Source organism: Myodes glareolus, chromosome 23 (assembly GCF_982192425.1).
Source record: "Myodes glareolus chromosome 23, mMyoGla1.1, whole genome shotgun sequence".
In the NCBI taxonomy this organism is placed as follows: Eukaryota; Metazoa; Chordata; class Mammalia; order Rodentia; family Cricetidae; genus Myodes; species Myodes glareolus.
The window spans coordinates 54,147,604-54,168,806 of record NC_142048.1 but is presented as its reverse complement, the minus strand read 5'-3'; the positions used below and the strand labels follow the sequence as shown (position 1 = coordinate 54,168,806).

Here is a 21,203-nt window from a genome sequence, read left to right as displayed (position 1 = left end):
TTACAAAAGCATAGATCCATCAACAGCAGCTACATGACCAAACAGCTCACTCCAACCTGTGTAATTAATCATAAAAGCTTCATCCTGGAGCTCTCTTCATGATATGCTGACAGCTTAACAGAGCTTACTGCTTATATACCCTTGAGGAGGGAGTAGCCTTGTGAATTTGTTATGTTTCAGGAACTTCCTGAGACTTGTGGATTGTATATATCCTGAGTCTTTCATATAATACGTTTTATTAACTCTTTGGAATTTTATATATGCATACAATGTATTTTAATCATACTCAGTTTTCACTGCTTCCCCTAATTCCTCCAGAACCTACTCCCACTTCAACTTGATACCCTCTTTTTTCATTTCTTTTTTTTATTTTATTGATTTTTATTAAGTTCTACACTTTTCTCTGCTCCCCTCCCTGCCTCTCCCCTCCCCTTCAACCCTCTCCATGGTCCCCATGCTCCCAATTTACTCAGGAGATCTTGTCTTTTTCTTCTTCCCAATACCCTCTTTTTTATAACCCACTCAGTCAAGTTTGTGCCGCTTATATACAAATGTGGGGGGGTCACCTGCTGAAACATGGTTGACCTACCATAGGTCACAACCCTATAAAATTGACTATCACCCCCGAAGCAGTCATCAACTGTCAATTAAAAGCTCCTTAGCTAGGGGTTAGAACTCATGAGCCCCTCCTCCCTCCATCCTGGGGTGCTGACTGGCTTGATATTGTGTAGGTTTTATGCAGACAGTCATATTTGGTGTGTGAGTTCATGAGAGCATCAGTCCCGTGATACCCAGATGATACTGTTTTTTTACCCCCTCCCCGCCATACCCTCACATCCTCCTCCTTCAAAGATGGAATGTTTCCATTCAGAGGACATTGTGCTTAACAATATATTTGTATCCATGTTTCTGTACATACATCTGAGAACCAAAAGGTCATAGTGAGCAGACTTGTTTACATAGAAATTTTTTCAAAATATCAAGGTAGGAACTCTGTATTGTTCCATACAGTGGCTTGAGTTTTCTCTCCACCTGAATTTCAGGATTTTGCAAAATAAAAAGTTCACCTGATTTCTGGAACAGCCATGCAGGCCTGAGGCGGGGATTCTGGAATCACGGTTGGAACCTGCGAGATGACAAGTTGAAGACTCTTTTTCCATTCGTCATTTGCTCTCTCCTTCAACAAGAACTGTTGCTTGGGAGCCCATATGGGTACCTCATGTCCCAGGGAAGGACCCACTCAACTTCTTCTCACCCTGGGACCCTGCTTCTTCACAGCTCTTCCTCTTCCAGGCAGAGTCTATGTCATGGGCCATGAAAGCAAAGCCAGTGGGCTTGGTATGAGCCAGGTTTCCACACATGCTGTTGCCTGAGAAGTGAGAGCTCTCGTCCAGAGTGGACAGAGGAGCTCTGGTATCTCCCTACCTCCAGGTTGGATGTACATTTTACACACAGATGAGAATGGTACTGGAAGAATCAGCCTCTTCCTTTGGAAACGGGTAGGAGGGGCTCCCAGACCCGACAGCAAATCCCTGGAGTCTAGGATATCACTATGGTACCAGCATCCTATACCATTTCAGCCTGTGAAAGATGGTGTCTCAACTGCCCACACAGCAACTGCCAGACTGGGCATGATGAAAAGACCGACCATGGCCTCCTCCTGACCTTGCAGTGAGGACAATCTCCCTGGGTTTGCTGGGGTCAGATGCATACTGTGTTTGGTCATCATAATTGATGACCATATTTCATAATCTTAAAGGAAGCTCTTCAGTCAGTTCTGTGCCTCCGTGACTTCACTTGTCCCCACGAGGAGAATCCTTCTCTACGGACAGGCAGAATGAGCGAGCACTGAGGTAAGGGGGAGCCTCCATGATGGCACTCCTGGAAATGGCTTTGAAGTATGAAGGGGGAGATGGCAGTATGAGAACACTGACAGATAAGGGTCCACCCCAGATGTTGGCCCTCGTCCCCAAGCTGACAAACATGTCAGGCAATATGCAGAGCAAGTGGCGACAGGAAACCAGATCACTAAGGTGTTGAGTGTACAATGAGATTTTCCATGACTGTCGCAGGGAGTATATGTCATCAGTAGCCATTTGGGTGGCCAGAAAAGTCAGAAGAATCCATAGCCTGGGCTCAGGAAGTGTGATGTTTCTTGGCAAACCGTTGAGTTTAAAGGCTTACTTACAGGGGTACGGGTGACTCAGGCATCTGAAACATGCAAAACCCCACCCAATCAGGAAAACTGCATGTCTAGGATCCTCAAGCCCAGTCAGCCTCCGACCTCATAGGATACTTTACAACCTCTGAAGACCACAAACAGCTGAAGACCACCCCTATTCCTGTGACAAAATGTAAAAGGCTTGGTGTTATGAGTATCTATCCATGTAAGTAAAGACAGCTCCTCCTATTGCAAGGTGAATAGCCAGTGTTGTGTCCAGAGGACAAGTGTCCACAACAGGAGAGAGAAAGCAAAGCTGCTTCCCACCCAATGCTGTTCTTACCAGCTTCCAGATCCCGCCACCGTTCCCGCCATAATAACAGGAAGAACCCGCTTTCATTCCTGTGACTGAGGGAGGCCGCTGAGGGAAAGTGAGCAGCTGTCTCCCTACGTCACCGCTTCCACAGTCCTTCCACGTAGCCTGGCACTGTCACGGGACTCAACCCTCTGCAGCTCGAACAATCTCAGAGCTGAGCATCTCTGCAACCTCGAAGGGGCCCTGATAGTCCCTGCTCATGTGGATGCTCCATGCTCTTTGCCTACCTTCCAAATTCATTCGTTGAGCTTTTTTTTTTCCCAGTTCCTCAGTGGCTTTCAGGAGAGTTGGGATTTTGTGGGTGATATGAGAAGCAAACTTCTCCATTTGTTGGCCATTTGGCTTCCACTCTGATCCCCACCCAGGAAAAGCAGTTTTAATGTAATCGGGTTTAATGGTCTTTTACAGAGCTCTTAGATCCTAACTCACTGTTAGTCTTCACCCCTCAGTGGTGCTAAAGGGGGTTACTATTTGCTTCTAGAAATATGAAACTTCCCTTTTACGTGGTTCCTTTGGAAGTCTGAAGAGCAAGTCTACCTTAGGACAGGGGTCGAGGATTCAAGCCTGAGACATAGTGTAAGTTGTAGGTGAACTTTTCTTTCCTGCCCACCAGTTCCCAAATAACCAACACAGAAACTCAATATTAATTATAAAGGCTTAGCCAATAATTCAAGGTTATTTCTAAATAGTTCTTACAACTTAAAGTAGCCCATTTTTATTAATCTACAGTCTGCCATGTGGCGTTACCTCTGTTGTCTTGCACCTCCTGTTTCCTCTCCATGTCTCCCTGACGACTCCTCTGACTCTGCCCTTCTTCCCAGTGTCCTTTAGGCTGGTTTTCCCACCTAACCTTATCCTGTCCAGCTATTGGCCAGTCAGCTTCTTTATTAAACCAATTACAGTGTAATTTATATGATGTACAGAAGGATTTGTTCTACATCAGGAAATTACTTGCTTTCTATTTTGCTTGGCTTGGACGTAGATTGTGGAGGTATATTTCTGTTATAGCTGGGAGAATAGCAACATGTTTTCCACGTTGTTTTTGAATGTGGCAGCTGCCTTCCGACACTGGCTGCAATCACTGCTGCCCGCTTTTAGCAAAGAGCGCAGTGTGCTGGGGTGACACAGGGAAAGGACCTGCTGCTGCTTCTGGGTGGGACCATGTTGTGATCAGTTGTAATTGTCAACACAGTATTTAATAGACCAGGAAGAGACTCTCAGGCGGGATCATCTAGATCAGATTGGCCTGTGTGCATGTCTATGGCGGGTTGTCTCGATGACATTTATTAATGTGAGAAGATCCACTGTGGGCGGCACCTCCCCAGGCAAGGGATTCTGGACTGTAAAGTGCAGAGTGTTAAACACAAGTAAGTGTGCACCCATTCATTCCTCTCTGCTCTTTATGTTGAGTTGCTGCCTTCGCTTCTGTGCTACAGTGGACCAGAGCCTAGAATTATGAGCTGAAACAGACCGTGTATCCCAACACTCAGCTTTGTCATGGTATTTTATAACAGCAACAGAAATAAAACTAGAATTTGTGGCCTCTCCTAAGACTTCAGGAATTCCCAAATACAACCACAAGTGTGTAATAGAAATAACATCCATCTTAAAAGCCATACTCTAAGAGTAATGCTGGATGTGTTCCTCAGTTCAGTCTCTATGTGATTCATTTGTCTGAGCCTCATCACACAAAACAAAATGTCCCAAGCTATCTATGTGACATCAGATCACTGGCTTTTTTGTATGTTGCCTTCTTCATCTAAAACACAGATTTATGCTGACTGACCCAGGTTCAGCTTATTAGTTGGTTTGGTTATTTTTTTCATACTAGTGACCCATTTGTTCCATTTAATTCAATGTCACTCACTCAGTTACTACCAACAAAGGGTAACCCAGCATCACTGTCACTTGTGTGGTCCCTGGGAAGCGTCAGTGTCCAGTCTAGGGTGGAAAGTATGTAGAACTTAGAGAAAGACAGACAGATATCCATGAGCCTTAAGTCTGAGCCTATGGAACTTCTCAGGAATCCACAAGGATGACCCCAGCTAAGATACCTAGCAATAGTGGAGAGGGTGTCTGAACTAACCTTCCCATGTAATCAGATTGGTGACTACCCAGCTGTCATCATAGAGTCTTCATCCAGTAATTGATGAAACCAGATACCGAGATCCACAACTAAACACCAGGTCAAGCTCTCAGAGTCCAATCGAAGAGATGAAGGAGGGAACATATCAACAAGGGGGGTAAAGATCGTCACAGGGAAACCCGGAGACAACTGACCTGAGCTCTTGGGAACTCGAGGATTCTAGACAGACAGGTAGGGAATTTGCATGGGCTCAAACTAGGCCCTCTGCATCTGGGCAACAATTGTATAGCTTTGTCTGTTGTGGGACCCCTGGCAGTGGGACCAGAGTTTATCCCTGGTGCATATGTTGGCTTTTTGAAACCCATTCCCTATGGTGGGATGCCTTGCTTAGCCTCGATGCAACAGGAAGGAGCTTGATCCTGCCTCAACTTAATGTGCCATGCTTTGTTGACTTCCCATGGAAGGCCTTACCTTTCTGAGGTGTGGATGGGGGTGGAGGAGCAGGAGGGAGGAAAGGAGGGTGAACTGTGCTTGGTATATAAAATGAATAAAATTAATAATAATAATAAAAAGTCTGAGCCTATGATTTTAAATATTTTCAGAAGCATCCAGGATACTGTGTGCAGTAAACATGAATTTCCGAGGCATTTTCTGAATAACATCGATGCTTTAACCATGGAAAACATTGCCTCTCAAGAGGAGGGGCTCAGTGGCAGCCTGGCTACACTTCCGCTTACCTTCTCCCCTGTGTGTGGCCACTCGTGCGCACTGCTGCTCTGTGGAAGCCCTGCTTCCTCCCGGTGGCTCCTCACCTACTGGACACAATTCCCAGACACCTGCCAGGTTCTCTTCCAAAGTCCTCTTGCCACATCTTGGCCGAGTGTAAGCGTATTCCAACAGGGAACTGCGAGCCTAGAACAGTATTAGCTGACAGCCTGGGCCTAGAGTGTGGGGATTAGGAAACAGTTCCCATGAGAGCCCAGCAACATGGATTAGGGAGAACGTCAAAGAGAGACAGGTACTCCAGCACTTGCCAGTACAAGGTTCTCTCACCAGCAAAGAGAACAGCAGCATGGAGCATCGGAGACAAAAGCTCAGAGTAAGAGCCACGCAAGGACTTCCCTCTCTGCACTCAGCCAGCAGCAATGCCATGCTGCCTGCTGTGCCCTTATACCATTTGCACAGCAAACATTTTATTATTAAATTCATTTCATATGCATGCATGAACTGCACTCTTCCCTGTATCTTTGGATTCCGAGACCCCAGGGTGATAGGGAAGCTGAGATTGGTCCATGGTGGGGCTTTAAAGCGGGGCAGTTGATTTGTGTCTGAAAACTGCTAGGAATTGGCCTCCTGTTGTAAGATGCACTTTCAAAGTGGGGCCCAAAGGGCTAAACCTGCACCGGTTGGTGTGTTGTGAGCATACAAGAGCAACAGATGCTTGGCTTGCACCGTGTGAAAATTTGGGCTCTTGGTGCAGACACTGTAACTTCCAGTATAAAACCATGGCAATCGTAGGAAAATGCTAACCAACCACCCAGGAACTGGCATAGGCTATGTCTATCTTTGAGTTTCTAGCCTGGTAAATATTTCATAAATGATAATGCTGGAATAGCAACTTCTTCCTTTCTTTGACCCGGTGTTTTCCTAGGACAAATTAAATGGATCTGTTCTGAAAAATATCCTTAATTTCTATAGCTTTATAATTTATTGGAGAGGTTGGAATCTGTTCACTTATTTAAAATTTATATCATTTTGGTGTCTATAAGACACCCTTTTTTGTTTACTATTTTTTAAGAAAATGCTTTATTCCAATGCATGCCTGTGTGTGTGTGTGTGTGTGTGTGTGCGTGCCTGTGTGTGTGTGTGTGTGTGTGTGTGAACATGGTTGTGTGGATATGTATACATGTGGATGTACATGAACATGTATGTGCGTGCATAACCATATGTGTGCAAATGAAAAAGAGACCAATGTCAGGCATCTTCCTGGATCGCTCTCCCTGTGGTTTTGAGACAAGGTCTCTCACTGAACATGGAGCTTGGCAATTTGCTAGACTTACTGACCATTGAGCACAAGGAATCTGCCTGTCTCTACCATGCCAGCACTGTGGTGACAGATGTTTGGTTTGTCACTGTTATGTGGGTGCTGGGGCTCTGAATTTAGGCCCTTGGCCCTGACACCTTTATTTCCATAGACTCTTTGAACAGTAACAGCAGTGTTGAGAAGCTTTCCTTCTTTGTATTGTCGTGTTCTCTAAGAAGACTCTCTTTGACTTTGAAACCATATTCTTTCTGGCCACATTCCTGGGCTTAGTGTGAGTTTGTGTTTCTCTCTTCCCACTGGCTATAGAAAAAGGAAGGCTGAGATCTACCTGCATGTCTTGCCTGAGGTTCCGGAGCACAGTCCTACCTTCCTTCTCTTTCTTGTTATAAAAAGATTTCAGTATTTTACCTTACTTTCCCATTAACGCGTGTAACATCAGATTAAATTTCCTGACCACGATGGCAGTGTATAAACAAGTAAGCACCACGGAATTGGCTCCCGGTGCTATAGAAACGCTCTCTGCAAAGTGATTTGTTTCATTTAAGAGTGTTTTCTTCTTCTTTCTTTCTTTTTAAACATAGAGTAACTGTAATTGCCTTGCCAAAGGGTATGAACACTTTACAACTTCTCAGATTTTTGCCTCATTTATTTCCTAGGTCACACTCATTTATAAATGCCCTTAAGTAACAAGAGAGCCCTGCTTTGCCACACAGTGACCTCAGAGCACGCTTTAATTTTTAATGTCTCTGTTTGACTCTAAGAAATATTTCAACTTCAGTTTATAGCCGGTTTTTTTTAAGTGGGTGGACTGGAAAGGATGTCTCATGGCAGATCTCTCTGATGTCTATATTCAGATCCCTGTGAGAATCTTCAAGGCTTCTGTCTCCCTAACTGACTCTTTGTAGACTGGACCGCAAGTCCCACTCAGACACTGCGGATGGCTTTTTACGTGTGGCAGGTGCGTTATCTCCAACACCTCAGCTGGAGGAGCACCAGCGATCCTGGGGTGCAGCGAGTGTGTGCCTCTCAACCTGTCATCTATCCGAGTTATTTTCAGGTGGAGTGTTGGCATTCGCAGGCCTGACCTCTGCATTCCCAAATGAGGTGCCCTCTCCCGAACAAGGTTCCTGTGTTAGAACGCTTTAGGTCCAGTGGGGAGGCCCGGTGAGCAGAAGCATCTGCTGTGCAGCACTGACTTCCCGGGGATCAATGGGGAAGTAGAGAACCAGCTCCTACAAGTTGCCCTCTGACCTCCGCATGTACACTGTGGCATGAGTGCACAAGTGTTTGTGTGTGTGTGTCTTGTGTTGCATGTGTGTACTGCGTGCAGAGGGCGGTCTGCTGCCATACAGGTGTTGGTAATTGAGCCCAGTGCTCTGAACCACTACACTGTGGCACATGTGTGCCTGCACACACGCATGCACGCACATACAATGCTAATAAATAAAATGAAAAAATTTACAGTCACAAATAACAAAACTAAGACTAGAGCATGAATATACACTCATGTCCTGCAGTTATCTCTCAGTTTAGTGAGAGAATATGTGGTTGCTAAGATGGTGCTGTGTTTTTCTCAAAAGAAAGTTACAATCATCCCGCTACTTCCCAGATGAGTAACGTTAACGTCCAGTCACACTGTTTACACCAAAGACTGTGGTGTGCACCCGTTATAGTAAAACTTATCATTGATTTGCTTTCTTAAATTTTATGTTTTAAAAATAAGGAAGTCAGGGTCACCACTTTGTGAGTTGTATTTGTGAATTCTGTTTGCTTGTGAGACAATGTTCAAGGGCAGTTGTCTTAGCGGAAGCCCTCTTTGACTGCTGGAGTCTAGAGTATGCGTTCCAGGATCAACCCATTGCTGAAATGTAAGATAATCTCCTAACCCCAAATAAACGTTAAGAAAGAAGGCTGGTGGGTTAAAGTGAGGAAGCCTCTGATTTGTGTTAAAAGGAATCCAGGCAGGAGAAATAGATTACAAAACAATTACCATTGCTTTTGTGACGCTGAAGTTCATTCCATTTCTGAGACGACTTCTCTAGTGCAAAAAGTAAATCCTGGCCCAAATTTTGGGCCTCGAGAATAATGGGACCAGGTTTTACAGCAAACAGTAATTCTCCTCTGTGCTTTGGAAGCCTTTGTTTTTTTAATGTTACAATGAGGCGTTGTTTAAAAGCTGTTTATTAAGCCCATAAATAAGATGTCATTTGGTAATTAAGTGCAGTTATATTGCAAATGTGCTCACAATTCCTCTCACTAGAAAACATCAGTGCAATTTGGAGAAAGAGCTAAAAGGCTGGACACCTGAGCTCAGACTCTCTACCCCCGGGACTCACGCTGTGCTGCCTGGAGACATCTAGGAACAGGTGTCTTTTAGTATTGTGATTTTGATGTATGAATCAATTGGGACTTTTGCTTCTAAAGATACTTATAATCATTGATGCTGCTGTTGAATCTGCTGATCAGAGAACCAAGAAGAATCACGTGTGTGTGTGTGTGTGTGTGTGTGTGTGTGTGTGTGTGTGTGTGCAAGCACATGGCCATACTGATAGTGAAAAGAGTTAATTAAACCCTAAATAGCAGCTTGAGGCTGTGGAGGAATAGATATGATGGGTTTGGGTAAATTTGGGTTATTTTAGGGCATTCAGCACATTACCCTTGACGTGAGTATCTCAACCTGAAGCAATATGTCTAAGCAGGGAGCTATGAATGTCACTTGCAAGGTACCATAAATGAGCGTGTCTGGCCGGGGCTGAGGAGAGGGTCACGTGTGACAGTGGCAGCCCCGAGAAACACTCTGCTGAGAAACACTGTGACAAGCAGCCCTGGTCTTATTGCTCCCAGCTGTTGCCATCTACATACATGAATTCTTGGCCCTCCCATTTCCTAAGCTACCACTTTCTTTCTCCTATGTTTTGTTACCTTTTGTCTCCATTCCAGCGCAGACACCTCCCATGACACAGCTACAGTAATCCCCTTGTAGGAGCTATCAGACAAGCTCCGTAGGACCAACGAAGGTAATTTTAAAGGAAAGATGACCACAGTGTCTTTATGTGCTTCATGGGGTCCTGGTATGGTCTAAAGCATCTGTTTAGTTTGTTTATCTGTTGTTCATACTAACCCTGGAGGTGCATCCGCAGACTACCTGCATTTTACTTGTGGATGGGGGACATTTCTAACCAAGAGCAGGCACAGGACTCCTAGTTTTCCTCCCTATTTGGTAATCTCCACCATGGGAGTAGGAGACATACCTCTCCTCTTTTTCTTTAAAATTTAGGTTTTTTAGATTTCTTTCATGTGTACGTGTGTGCATGTGTGTGTGCATGTGTGCATGTGTGTGTGAATGTGTGCGTGTGTGTGTGTGCATGTGTGTGTGTGTGCATGTGTGCGTGTGTGTGTGTGTGTGTGTGCATGTGTGCATGTGTGTATGTGTAGGCCAGGGGCCAACACTGGGTGTCTTTATCTACTGTGCTCCATTTTACAATTTGAAACAGGGTTTTTCCCTCCACCTGGCTGACTGGACAGTGAGCTCAGAGGATCTGCCTGTCCCCCGTCCCCCGTTCCTGTCCCCTGCCCAGTACAGCCACACCTAGCTGTGTGAGTGGGTGCAGGGGATCTGAACTCAGGTCCTCACGCTTATGCAGCCAGCCCTTTGCCCACCCCGTCTCTCCAGGCCCTAGGGAAACGTCTTCGATAGGCTCCTTTGGGTGTACAGCGACTTGTCTTCACGCCAGGACAACACGAGTGGACCACAAGCGTACATCGCTGCTTCCGTCTGTGCTCTTTGGTCTGCACTGGACGTTGTTCCCGTGTCTCCAAAAAGATAGGCCGATCCTGAGGAGTTCGGGGACAGGTCAATTGAGCAGGTGCTCCAGGGGAAACTGAGGAAGGTTGATGACATTAGAGGAAGGTGGGAGCAGCAGAGAAAGGGTTGGTGCAATAACCCATAACCGTTACCAACCAACACAACCTCACAATCGTCATTTCCAGGTGACATCGCAGAGAAAGGTTGGTAAGTTGACGAGTTGGTGGAAGAGCTTCCTGTCTTTACCTTTCGTTACCTCAGCTCACGACAGGGTCGGCTGTTCCCTGGGGCAAGTCAGGCAGATGTCCCAGGGAAGTTCACGGCACACACCCAGTGCACAGAAATGTGATTTTCGTGAAACTGACATCAGACTTAAGGAACGGATGAACCCATGCTCTCGCAAGTCCTGCTACTGTAAAAGATCCATTTCCGTTCTGTTTGCGATGTGCAGAGACACGGGTGTGCTGCTGAATGACACCTCTAATTGCTGCTTTCTCTAATAACAAAATGCTGCTATGAATAGCTAGAGATTAAGCAGCTCAGATGATTCGTACACCCAGTGCTTGTTACCCTCATCTTCACCAAAAGACAGACACAGCTCCTAAGATTTTATTACCTGTTACGCAGACTCCTGAAAACCGAGAGTGTGTCTCCTCCCTAGGCTCTCCAGAGTCCCTGTCACTCGCAGCCCCTCACACCCTCACTTGTTACTGGGAGGGTGATGGAAGGTGATGGCGGACTCCACTCCTACACGAGGAGATTCAGGTCCGTGCCGTGGAAACGAGACGATGCTGCTGACATGTCGTGTCGCCAAATTTAATTATTTCTGCTAATTTTTATCTCTCGCACTGTTCTTCGATGTGGCCACATTCCTAGCATAGCTGTGGGGCTGAATGTTGGGCCGAAATAAGACCTGTGAGTGGGGCTCTGATGGGCTTGCTTTTAAGGCAAAAAGAGATTGACACTGTATTAAATTACATAATAATAGAAAAATAAAACAAAAGATAAAAGGACAGCAACACTGGGCCATGGTTAGGGCTGGGTTGCAGAGCGCCGTCTTGCAACTTACCCACTAACTACCTGTTGTTCTTTTTTTTAAAAAAAAAACAAACCTTCCTCTGAGTTATATTAAGTGTGATGTTCTTTAACGGCTCCTACCTGAGACATGGGTGCTATGGCCGGACCCTGGCTGGAAGAAGGAGGACCCTTAGAGGCACTTCAGCCATTCCAGTGGCAAGGGAACACCTCAGGCCACCACCCGGGAAGCATTCTTTGAAGCTCAGTTACCCCTGAGTCAGAGACCACTTGCCATGCAAAGGAGAAGGCCCCTTTGTCCCCATCTCCAGCTCTGCAGCCATCTGTTGGGGTTCTTCCAGGAACACTGGCGTCTGCTCTGATGGTAGCCCTTCATGTCCCAGTGCCTTAGACTTGACATTCAGGCCTTGTCCTTGTCCCTCATTCCTGTGTCTGAGCCGGTCGGGACAGTTGCACTCTGAAGCTGACGTGGGGGATTTTTATGCCTATGCCTTAGAGTGGTTACTTGACCAAGTTCTTCCAGGCACTTCCGTTTTTCTCCCAACCATTAGGGGAGCAGCTGGGATGGACAAAGGGAGAACCACTTCTGCCTTCTCTCTCTTTGAGGTTCATGTGCCTGTGGCTAGGGCTCTGCCTAGGTGGGAATGATCAAGCTAGGATTGTCAGCTTCGGCGGTGTTGCGGCAGGAGAGTCAGTGGACAGACAAGGGGATAACCGTGGAGACAACGGACGTGGGTTGGGTGCCAGGTGACAAAGTGAGGTCTAGTCTGAGACAGACACTTGAGAGTCCCTTTCCTGTCTGAGCATCAGCTTGTGGGGACAGGACATCCAGCAAAGTGGAGCTGACTGCCCCCTGTGTACAGAGTCATCACAGAGAGAGAGGTTCCAGCCTGGGGGTCAGAAGACGGGAAGAGCTCACAGGGACAGTCTAGGGGTAGTAGGCAGCCCACCATGGTCAGAGTGCATGCTTCTCAGTTCATGCGAGAAAGAGCCTGGGACAAAGAGCAGTGAGGAAAACATGTAGGAAGGAGGCTTTGCATGGTTCAGGAAGACAGTCTGGGAGGTGGAGTGTAGAGGTGTCCAGTGGTCCCCAGCTGTGTCCCTCATGGAGCAGAATCCAGGGGAAGAACCGAGGCCTGAATCTGGCCTCTCTATCTGTGACCCTAAACTGTAGAGAGTTAGGGCTGAGAAACCTGCCTCCACAGCTTATCTTTCTGGTAGCATGTGGCATTAAACAATTATTTCATGATTAATTTATTAGTTCTAATACATTACTTCACCAGGCAGTGTTACTAATTAAACATCAGATGTTAGTTTTTAAATGTTTTAAGCTAACCCAAAATGTTCCGATATAATTGATCTACAGCTATATTGTGTGCGTGTGTGTGTATGTGTATCTAAGTGTTGTATGGGTGCTTGTTCATATGTGAATATGAGTACACATATATATAAGGATATGTACCCAGGTATGCACATGTGTGTAGTTGTCCAATGACAGCATCAGGCGTGGTTCCTCAGGTGCCTTCCGCCATTTCTTTTTTGAGAAGTATCCCTCACCAGAACTGCTTGACCCTACATTTCCAAAGTTAGGGTTACAAGCACATGCCACAGTGCCCTGTTTTTGATATGAATATTAGGGTTTGAACACGCAGGTTCTTACACACGCGAAACAGTTCACTGAATGAGCTATCTTCTCAACCTGTGGTTTTTTAAGGTCTCATAGTCTGCCTGTTGAGAGCCCCCATGCATCTACCAGATGTTAGGTACCTATTACTATGAGTGTTCATATAGAGAGACCAAAGTTTCTGCTCCTTAGCAACCCCTAATCCTGAGGAGTTGCCACAGTCCAAACATGCGACTGTTGACTTGGTTCAGGAGCTGGCTACTAGGAAATCGACTGCTGTACCTCTGTTGCACCCCAGTGCTCCCAGACTTGCACTAAATCTCATCTCTGCTCTGTCCAACAGACCAACAATACTCATGGTCTCCAACGACGCAGCACTTCAATGAGGAGAGGTATTCGCCCGCACCCAGGAACATGAAAGGGTTAACTGGAAGCCGGACCCAGCCTCAGCTGTGTGCGGGCCATACCTGCGGCCTGTCACCCCCTGAGGACTGCGAGCACCCCCACGACCACCTGCACCACGGGCCGGATGTGCGGCAGCCCTACCTTCTCAGCCCGACCGAGAGCTGCCCCATGGACCACCACCGCTGTTCACCCAGGAGCTCCGTCCACTCCGAGTGTATGATGATGCCTGTAATGTTGGGCGACCACGTGTCCAGCAGCACCTTTCCCAGGATGCACTACAGCTCACATTACGACACAAGGGACGACTGCGCCGTGACTCACACGAATACCAAGGTAAATCGCATCCCCGCCAACCTTCTGGACCAGTTTGAGAAACAGCTCCCCCTGCACCGGGATGGTTTCCACACGCTGCAGTACCAGAGGGCCTCCGCTGCCACCGAGCAGCGGAATGAGAGCCCGGGCCGAATCCGGCATCTGGTCCACTCCGTTCAGAAACTCTTTACCAAGTCTCATTCTTTGGAGGGATCATCCAAGAGCAACATCAATGGGACCAAGAGTGACAGTCGGGTGGATGACCACCACCACAGCCACCATTCCAAACACAGCAAAAGGAGTAAAAGCAAGGAGCGGAAGCCGGAGGGCAAGCACAAGTCTGGTATGAGCAGCTGGTGGAGTTCTGACGATAACCTGGACAGTGACAGCACATACCGGACACCCAGCGTGGCCAACCGCCACCACATGGACCACATCTCCCACTGCTACCCCGAGGCACTGCAGAGCCCCTTTGGGGACCTCTCACTAAAGACTTCCAAAAGCAACAGTGATGTTAAGTGCTCAGCCTGCGAAGGCTTGGCCCTGACGCCGGACACCAGGTACATGAAGCGTAGTTCTTGGTCCACCCTCACGGTGAGCCAGGCCAAGGAGGCCTACCGCAAGAGCTCCCTGAACTTGGACAAGCCCCTGGTCCACCCAGAGATCAAGCCTTCCCTGCGGCCGTGCCACTACCTCCAGGTAAGGCTCAGGTGACTGTGACCTCATGCAGAAGGTTTTAGCCACTATTGGCATTTGCTGTCGACAGAAAGCCTTGTATCAATGCATAGGGTACAACGTGAAGTCTGAAGGTGTGCTTGCCTTTTAGGGTTTCAAAGCAAGCCAGTGTGCTTGCTTTACCTACCTCTGGGTTGTAGCTAGAGCTCTCCAAGCCCAGAGACCGACGGCAGACCTGGTGCTCCCCTTGAGAATTGTGTTGCTGAGACATAAGGTCGCTACATCTTATTTGTGTGGTACAGTCAGTTGGTATGCGTGCTGCAGGCATTGCGATCCTCAATGTCAGTCACTTTTGTGGGAACTATACGACTTCCTCTCCCCATCCCCGCACAGCTGTTCGGTATTAGAAATTATTGCAACCCGGAATCACCCTGCTATAATTCTTGGTTGTTTTTAGAGACTAAATCTCACATTGTAATATAGACTGACCTTTCACTCAGTATGCAAATAAAACTGGCTTTGAACTCTCAGCCATCCTCCTGCCTCAGGCTGGTTGGGGTTATGAGTGTGTTCCACCATGTCTGGCTTAACCTGCCGTGACTTTTAAAGTTTTTGTTATTAGCATATATTAATTATACAGAATAATGGGCCTCATGACATTCTCCTACATGTAATAATTTGATAATCCTTTCATCACGTTCACCCCCATTCTCTTGTTGATAGTCTTGTAATTCCTGAATATATAATGCAAGGCTAAGTGTAGGCACCATGCTCTACAATCCATCTCTTAGATGAACTCTTCTGATGTAACTGAAATCAGACATCTTTCTACAATCCCCCAGCCCCTGCCCCAGCCCTGATAACCACCCTTGCACTCTGCTTCTGTAACCCAGCTCTCGAGCTTCCATGTGGGGAGCCTGTGTGATGTGAAGTTTGTGTTTTTGAGTCTCGTTTGTTTCACTAAGTGCACCATACCCCAGGCTTGTCCCTGTTGTAAAGGGAAGTGACTCCCCCTCCCTCCCTCGGGGCTGAACAGCATCCTGTGCTGTGTGTGTATCCCTTCCCCGAGCCACTCTCTCCCTGGTGCCCATCAAGTTGACTTCCTACGTTGTCTTCTGTGAACAGGGCCACAGTGTGATTGACAGGAAATGGTTGTGGGTTGCATCTGGGGCTGTCCCTTGAAACCTCATTCCAGTGTAGCAATCCATCCCTTGGTGCCTGGGACTTAGCAAAATAACACAAATATCCCGAACACGTAGAAGATTGTGTCCATAGGTCTGCCTTTGCGTGAGATCTGGTCTAAGCCATGTGGCATGTGCTGATGGCAGGAAGTTGTGTCTATGGTAGGGTTACCTGTCCTCAATGGCGTGGATGAGATGGATTCAGCAAAGGATCTTACAGACAGTGCTGGCGGGATCCTGAGCCCTGCTCCGTGCTGCATTTGATATAGTTGCCCTCTCTGTCTCCTGATGGCTCGTTCACCAAGAATGACAGGGAAGGCCTGAGTCTCCAAAGACACCACCACTCCCAAGAAAGCCTCTCTAGCTCCTGCCAGCCGGTGGCACCATTAGCACAACCTCAGCCTCAGCACTTAAGGTTTCCTCAAAGATCTATGTATTCGATTCACAGGTCTCGAATCCTACCCTCTAAGAACTAAAGCTTGGGCTGTCCGTGTGCTGGCTTAGAGACACTCGCCAAGATACTGAGTAATGGCGCTAAACGCCGGCTGAGTCATCAAGTGGCCAATTAACGAAACAGATGAACAACCCACTGTGAATCCTGGGAGTCAGGTGGTGGAGGCTTCCAGCAGCGCCACCTCCTCCTGGTACATCGTCCAAGGCTCACGGGTTCTGTTTTGAAAGGAGATGCTAACCAAATTGCTTGTATAGACAGATTTATTCAAAGAGACAAATTGGTAGTTAGATAAAGTATTATTTTTATAGCAGTGGAAAAGGGCTTAAATTTCGCTTGTCGTTGGCAAACCTTAATGATATCCAAATGTAAAATGTTCTCTCTGCTTATCTAAAGGAACACAGTGAGTGAAATCGGGGCCCACTCTGGTTCTATCCCTCTTGGAAAAGCGGAAAAACTGGTCTGCTTTTTTCCCCCTTTGTGTCTAGGAACTCTCTGCAGTGTTCCCTGAACACGAGGCAGTGACGAAACTGTGGTGTTTCACCTCACTCCCGTCCTGAGCTCTCAGCCCTGCACTTCACCCTCACCCCTTTTCACCCCCACATCCCCTGCTTTCTCCACACCGTACCCTTCCCCTACCAGGTGAGGTGGAAAGGAGCCCTGCAGACGATGTCATTGAAACCAATGACTCCACAATCTGTCTCTGAGAAATCCAGGCTGCAGGGCTGAGAAGACCGCTCCTTGGGCAAAGCACTTGCCGCAGAAATCTGCGGACCAGAGTTTGGATCTCCAGCACCCATGTCAATGCCAGATGAGCATGGCAGACTGCTAGTGATCCAAGCATCCAGAAGACAGGGACCAGGGGTCCCCAAAGTCAGCAGGCTAGCCGGACTAGTCAAAAGACCAAGTTCTGGGTTCGGTAGGGAGCCGCTCTCCAGTGCACTACCATCGAATTCTGGCCTCCTCATGCATGTGCACACATGTGTAAGCACACACACACACACACACACACACACACACGAAGACACTCACAATCATGTGTGTATTCATAACAAAGATGCACACACACACACACACACACACACACACGAAGACACTCACAATCGTGTGTATTCATAACAAAGATGCACACTGAAAGATACAGGCTCCCGCTTAGGTAAAACATCTATAATGTGCGACCAGGCATTGAAAAGCTATCAGACACCAGTCGTTCTTCCGTTCTTCCCAAGGGCTCACTTCTCTCCAGTGAGCCACATCACAGGCCGCTGTCCTGTGCTGGATCTGTCGTTCACACCTTGTAATCTGCACAGTGCCCCCTGCCTCTCTCTCTTCTCTCCTTCAGCCTTGGGCTTCTGTGTAAATTCCTTAGTTTGGGAACCACTCCTTCCGGTCAGGCCCCGCAGTCTGGGTGTCATGCCAGATGTTTCTCTGGCCTCGAGCTGCCAAAGGCCTGGAAGCTAGCCAGCAGCTGCCTCGATGGCTTCTCGCCGTTCATGTGTGTTGATTGCTCCGTATTGTAATCAGCCATGTTTCAGCCGGCCTCTCCAAGCCTCAAGCCTCCCTGTCAGTCCCTCCTCCATCTCCCCTGGATCTCCCTACTCCTTTGCCTATAGCTGTAGGTGGATGCTGCTTGTTCATTCCTAGCTGCCCGGACCTGAAATAATCACACAGAAACTGTATTAATTAAAACCCTGCTCAGTCTATTAGCTCAGGATTCTTATTAACTAGCTCTTACATCTTAAATTAACCCATTTTTATTATTTTGTATTTTACCACGAGGTTTGTGGTTTATCTATAAGGTCCCAGTCGGCGCAACTCTGTCTTTCTCCTTCAGCAGCTACATGGCATCTCTTTGACTCCGCCTACTCTCTCTCTCTCTCTCTCTCTCTCTCTCTCTCTCTCTCTCTCACTCTCTCTTTCTCTCTCTCTCTCTCTCTCTACATCTCTGCTCAGATTTTCTGCCTGGCTTTACTCTGTTAATCCATTGGCCGAAGGCAGCTTTTTTTATTAACCAATGGCAATAAAACATATTCACAACATACAGAGAGGAATCCCACATCATATAGCTAGACACCAATTGGGAGAGTTGGCCAAACAGTCAGTGGCAGGTCCAGCTATTATCTTACCAAAATGTAGTTTGCCAATGTGAACATTTCACAGTAGCATGCAAAAGCCAAATAGCCTGGCACGGTGGGGTGAAGAGATGAGATGCCATGGAAGGCAGCCGCAAAGTAAAGTTCCTCTAGTGCCACATAAAACTACAGCAGGACACAGCTGAAAGAGAGGATGACGGTCGTGGAACCCTACCTAGAAAGTCCAAACCACCTCATATCCTCCATCAACCTCCATCCGTCCCTTATGGCTAATAGTGGCCTTGACTGGACCTCCTAAGCATGGCACCTGAAGGGGACACAGACCTGTCTCCTCCCAGTGTTCATGTGGACAACCATGGTCTCAATAGTAAACCTGTAGGGGGCGAGATTTGAGGACCCTGGAAGGAAATTGTGGCTTCCACCGGGAGCCCCATCCTACCCCCAAATACCTCATCTTCTGAGAGTCTTCCCTCACACGCCATTCTCCGTCCATTTTCACCTCTGAACAAAATCCTTCTTCTCTTCCCGGCCGTCCTCTATCTGTCTCACCATATTGCTTGTGGGAAGATTTATGAAATACACACATCTCCTCAGGCAGCGTTTGTCCCCAGACCCAGCTGAATGGATGTCTGGGTGCATTCAAAGGTATCCTCACAGGGCTGTCCTTCATGCTGGTGGCACTAAACTTAGCTGTGGAAAGATCCCCAGTCTGGGCCTCACAAGCCCAGACTTCATTTCACAGCCAGCAATAGGAATTAAGGAAAAATTAAAGGAATGTGCCCACGGTGCTTTGTAAGGACATCGTCTAAGAGATCCAGAAGTCTGTGCCCAGGGGCAGTGTTCTTTCTTTTTTATTTTTCATCCAAAACTAGAAATTTGCGGTTGAATAAAAGGACACCTTTCCGTCTCCACCTTTGGCTGTTACGGAATACATAGTTAACATTCAAGGAAGAGTTGTTTGTAAGTAGGTCAAAACACAGTCAATAGAACTGGCGGGGAATCCTGGCCCGAGTTCGTCTCTGAAAAGGTTTTTGTTCTTTCATTTTCTGCCTCAGCAGACAAACTGTCTTAAGGCCAAACTTGGAATAATATGGCAGGAGCGTGGGCCATGATCCACTGCATCCCGCTCAGGGGCCAAGCGGTTCTCTGTGTTCTGAGGAGGAGACGCTAGCCTTGGAGGGTACCTGGTACCAGCCAAGGAGGTCACAATTGCTCTGCCCCCTGAAAAATGTTTTCTTCCCTCAACCGTTATGAGCAACAAACCCCTGCATCTACCATGCCTCCATCACCTCCCTCTTTGACCTCCGTATCCTCTCTGACTTGGCTGTCTCCCCACGTGTAGCCTGTAACCACAGTGATCCTGGTTTCTTTGACCCCTCCAAGTGAAGCAAAGCCCTTAGGGTTTCTGTTTTGCTGGGTTTGTAGCCAGGAACAGGTATGTTTTAGGTTTTCGTTTGTTTTAACAAATAATACTCCTAAGTTTTGAAAGGTTGAGAGTGAGGGTATGGGGAAAGAATAAGAACTGTTGCTCCCGTTGAGCACTCTGCAGTGATCTGCTTCTGACCAGTGTTTCCCTGCTCTCTCCTCTCAGGTCTCCACAGCCTGCTGCCCTCCTGAGCTCTTTCCCATCCATCCACACACTGGAAATGACCTTAGCCTCTCTTAAGCTCCTTCCCTTTAAGGGCCCAGAATGAATCACCGTGGAAAGATGGTCTCCACTTAACATTAAAAAAAAATACAACTTAAAAATCCCATTTTCCCCAGTTACATTTGCTTGTCCCAGCAGCATTTGTATTTCATTCCCATTTACATTTAAATTTGCTTCAATCAGCATTTAAGAAGACTATCAAGAGGCTCACAGCCCTGGCCAGTGGCTTCCACAAAGCCCCTACGTGAACACTGAGGCTGTTGACAGCTCTGAGCATCCCAGCAGACACCCTACACAGTCCCATCCATCAAGTCCCCTTGTTTGGAACCTCCACAGGACCTCCACTCTATCTCTCCCCCCACTTTCATTTTGTTCTGCTCTTTTTAACTGACAGGCAATTGCTGTATGTGTATATTCAACACGTATAAATAGACAGGGGTCAAATCAAGGCATAGATCATCTCCAGGTCCCTGTCACCTCGTGTTTATCACCTTCGAGTTCCTCTTGCTGGCTCGTCATAAGGACAGGAGGTGATGGAGGCCGCGGGCGTTCACTGTGCTCTGCAGAACACCAGTCCTTACTCCTGAACCAAACCTGTTGTCTGTCCTCCCTGTTCCCCTTTCCTCTCACCGTTCTCAGACCTCATTAGACACTGCTCAACTACCTTCATTTTGGACATCAATTTTTTGATCTTCAACCAATGAGTGAGGTAGATGGGGTGTGTCTCTCTTCTCCTGACATGTTTTATTTACCATAAGGTACTCCATTTCCACCCATATTGTTGAAAATGGCAAGATTTCCTCTTTTGAGACTGTGTCTATTTATGTGTGTGTATCAGTATATGTTACATATATTAATATATCATATTTTCTTTATCCATTAGTTAATGATCACCTATATTGATTCCATACTATTGGAACTAGGCTGCAGTAAACATGGTTTTATAGGTGTTCCTTTAACATCTGATTTCATTCTCTTTGGGTGTATACCAGTAGTGTGATTGCTTTATAAGTAGGTCTAGTTTTGGATATTTTTGGGGGGGCGGGGGACTCTAATACCATCTTTGATCATGGAAGTACTGGTTTACACTCCCACCAACAGTGAGCACGGACCGTTGCCCTTCTGTTCCTCGGCAGAACTTGTGGTTTTGTTTACCTTTGGTAAACAGGTCAGGCCAGGTAGGCTGGCATCTCACGTTTGTTTGGATTTGCATTTCCCTGATGGTTAATTGTTGGTCATTTTTTTTCAAAGAATTATTGACAGTCCTCAGTAGGAACTGCTCTGTTAATTTCTCCATTTTTTGATAG

General features: G+C 47.0%; 1 protein-coding gene across 1 annotated transcript in view; it reads left to right on the top strand.

Moving 5' to 3' along the window:
- Dlgap2 (DLG associated protein 2) overlaps positions 1-21,203 on the top strand; it is a 733,863-nt gene that overhangs the window by 606,332 nt on the left and 106,328 nt on the right. The window contains exon 6 of the mRNA XM_048456266.3: positions 13,475-14,547. Coding sequence (XP_048312223.3) covers positions 13,475-14,547 — 1,073 coding nt within the window. The remainder of the gene's footprint in view (positions 1-13,474; positions 14,548-21,203) is intronic.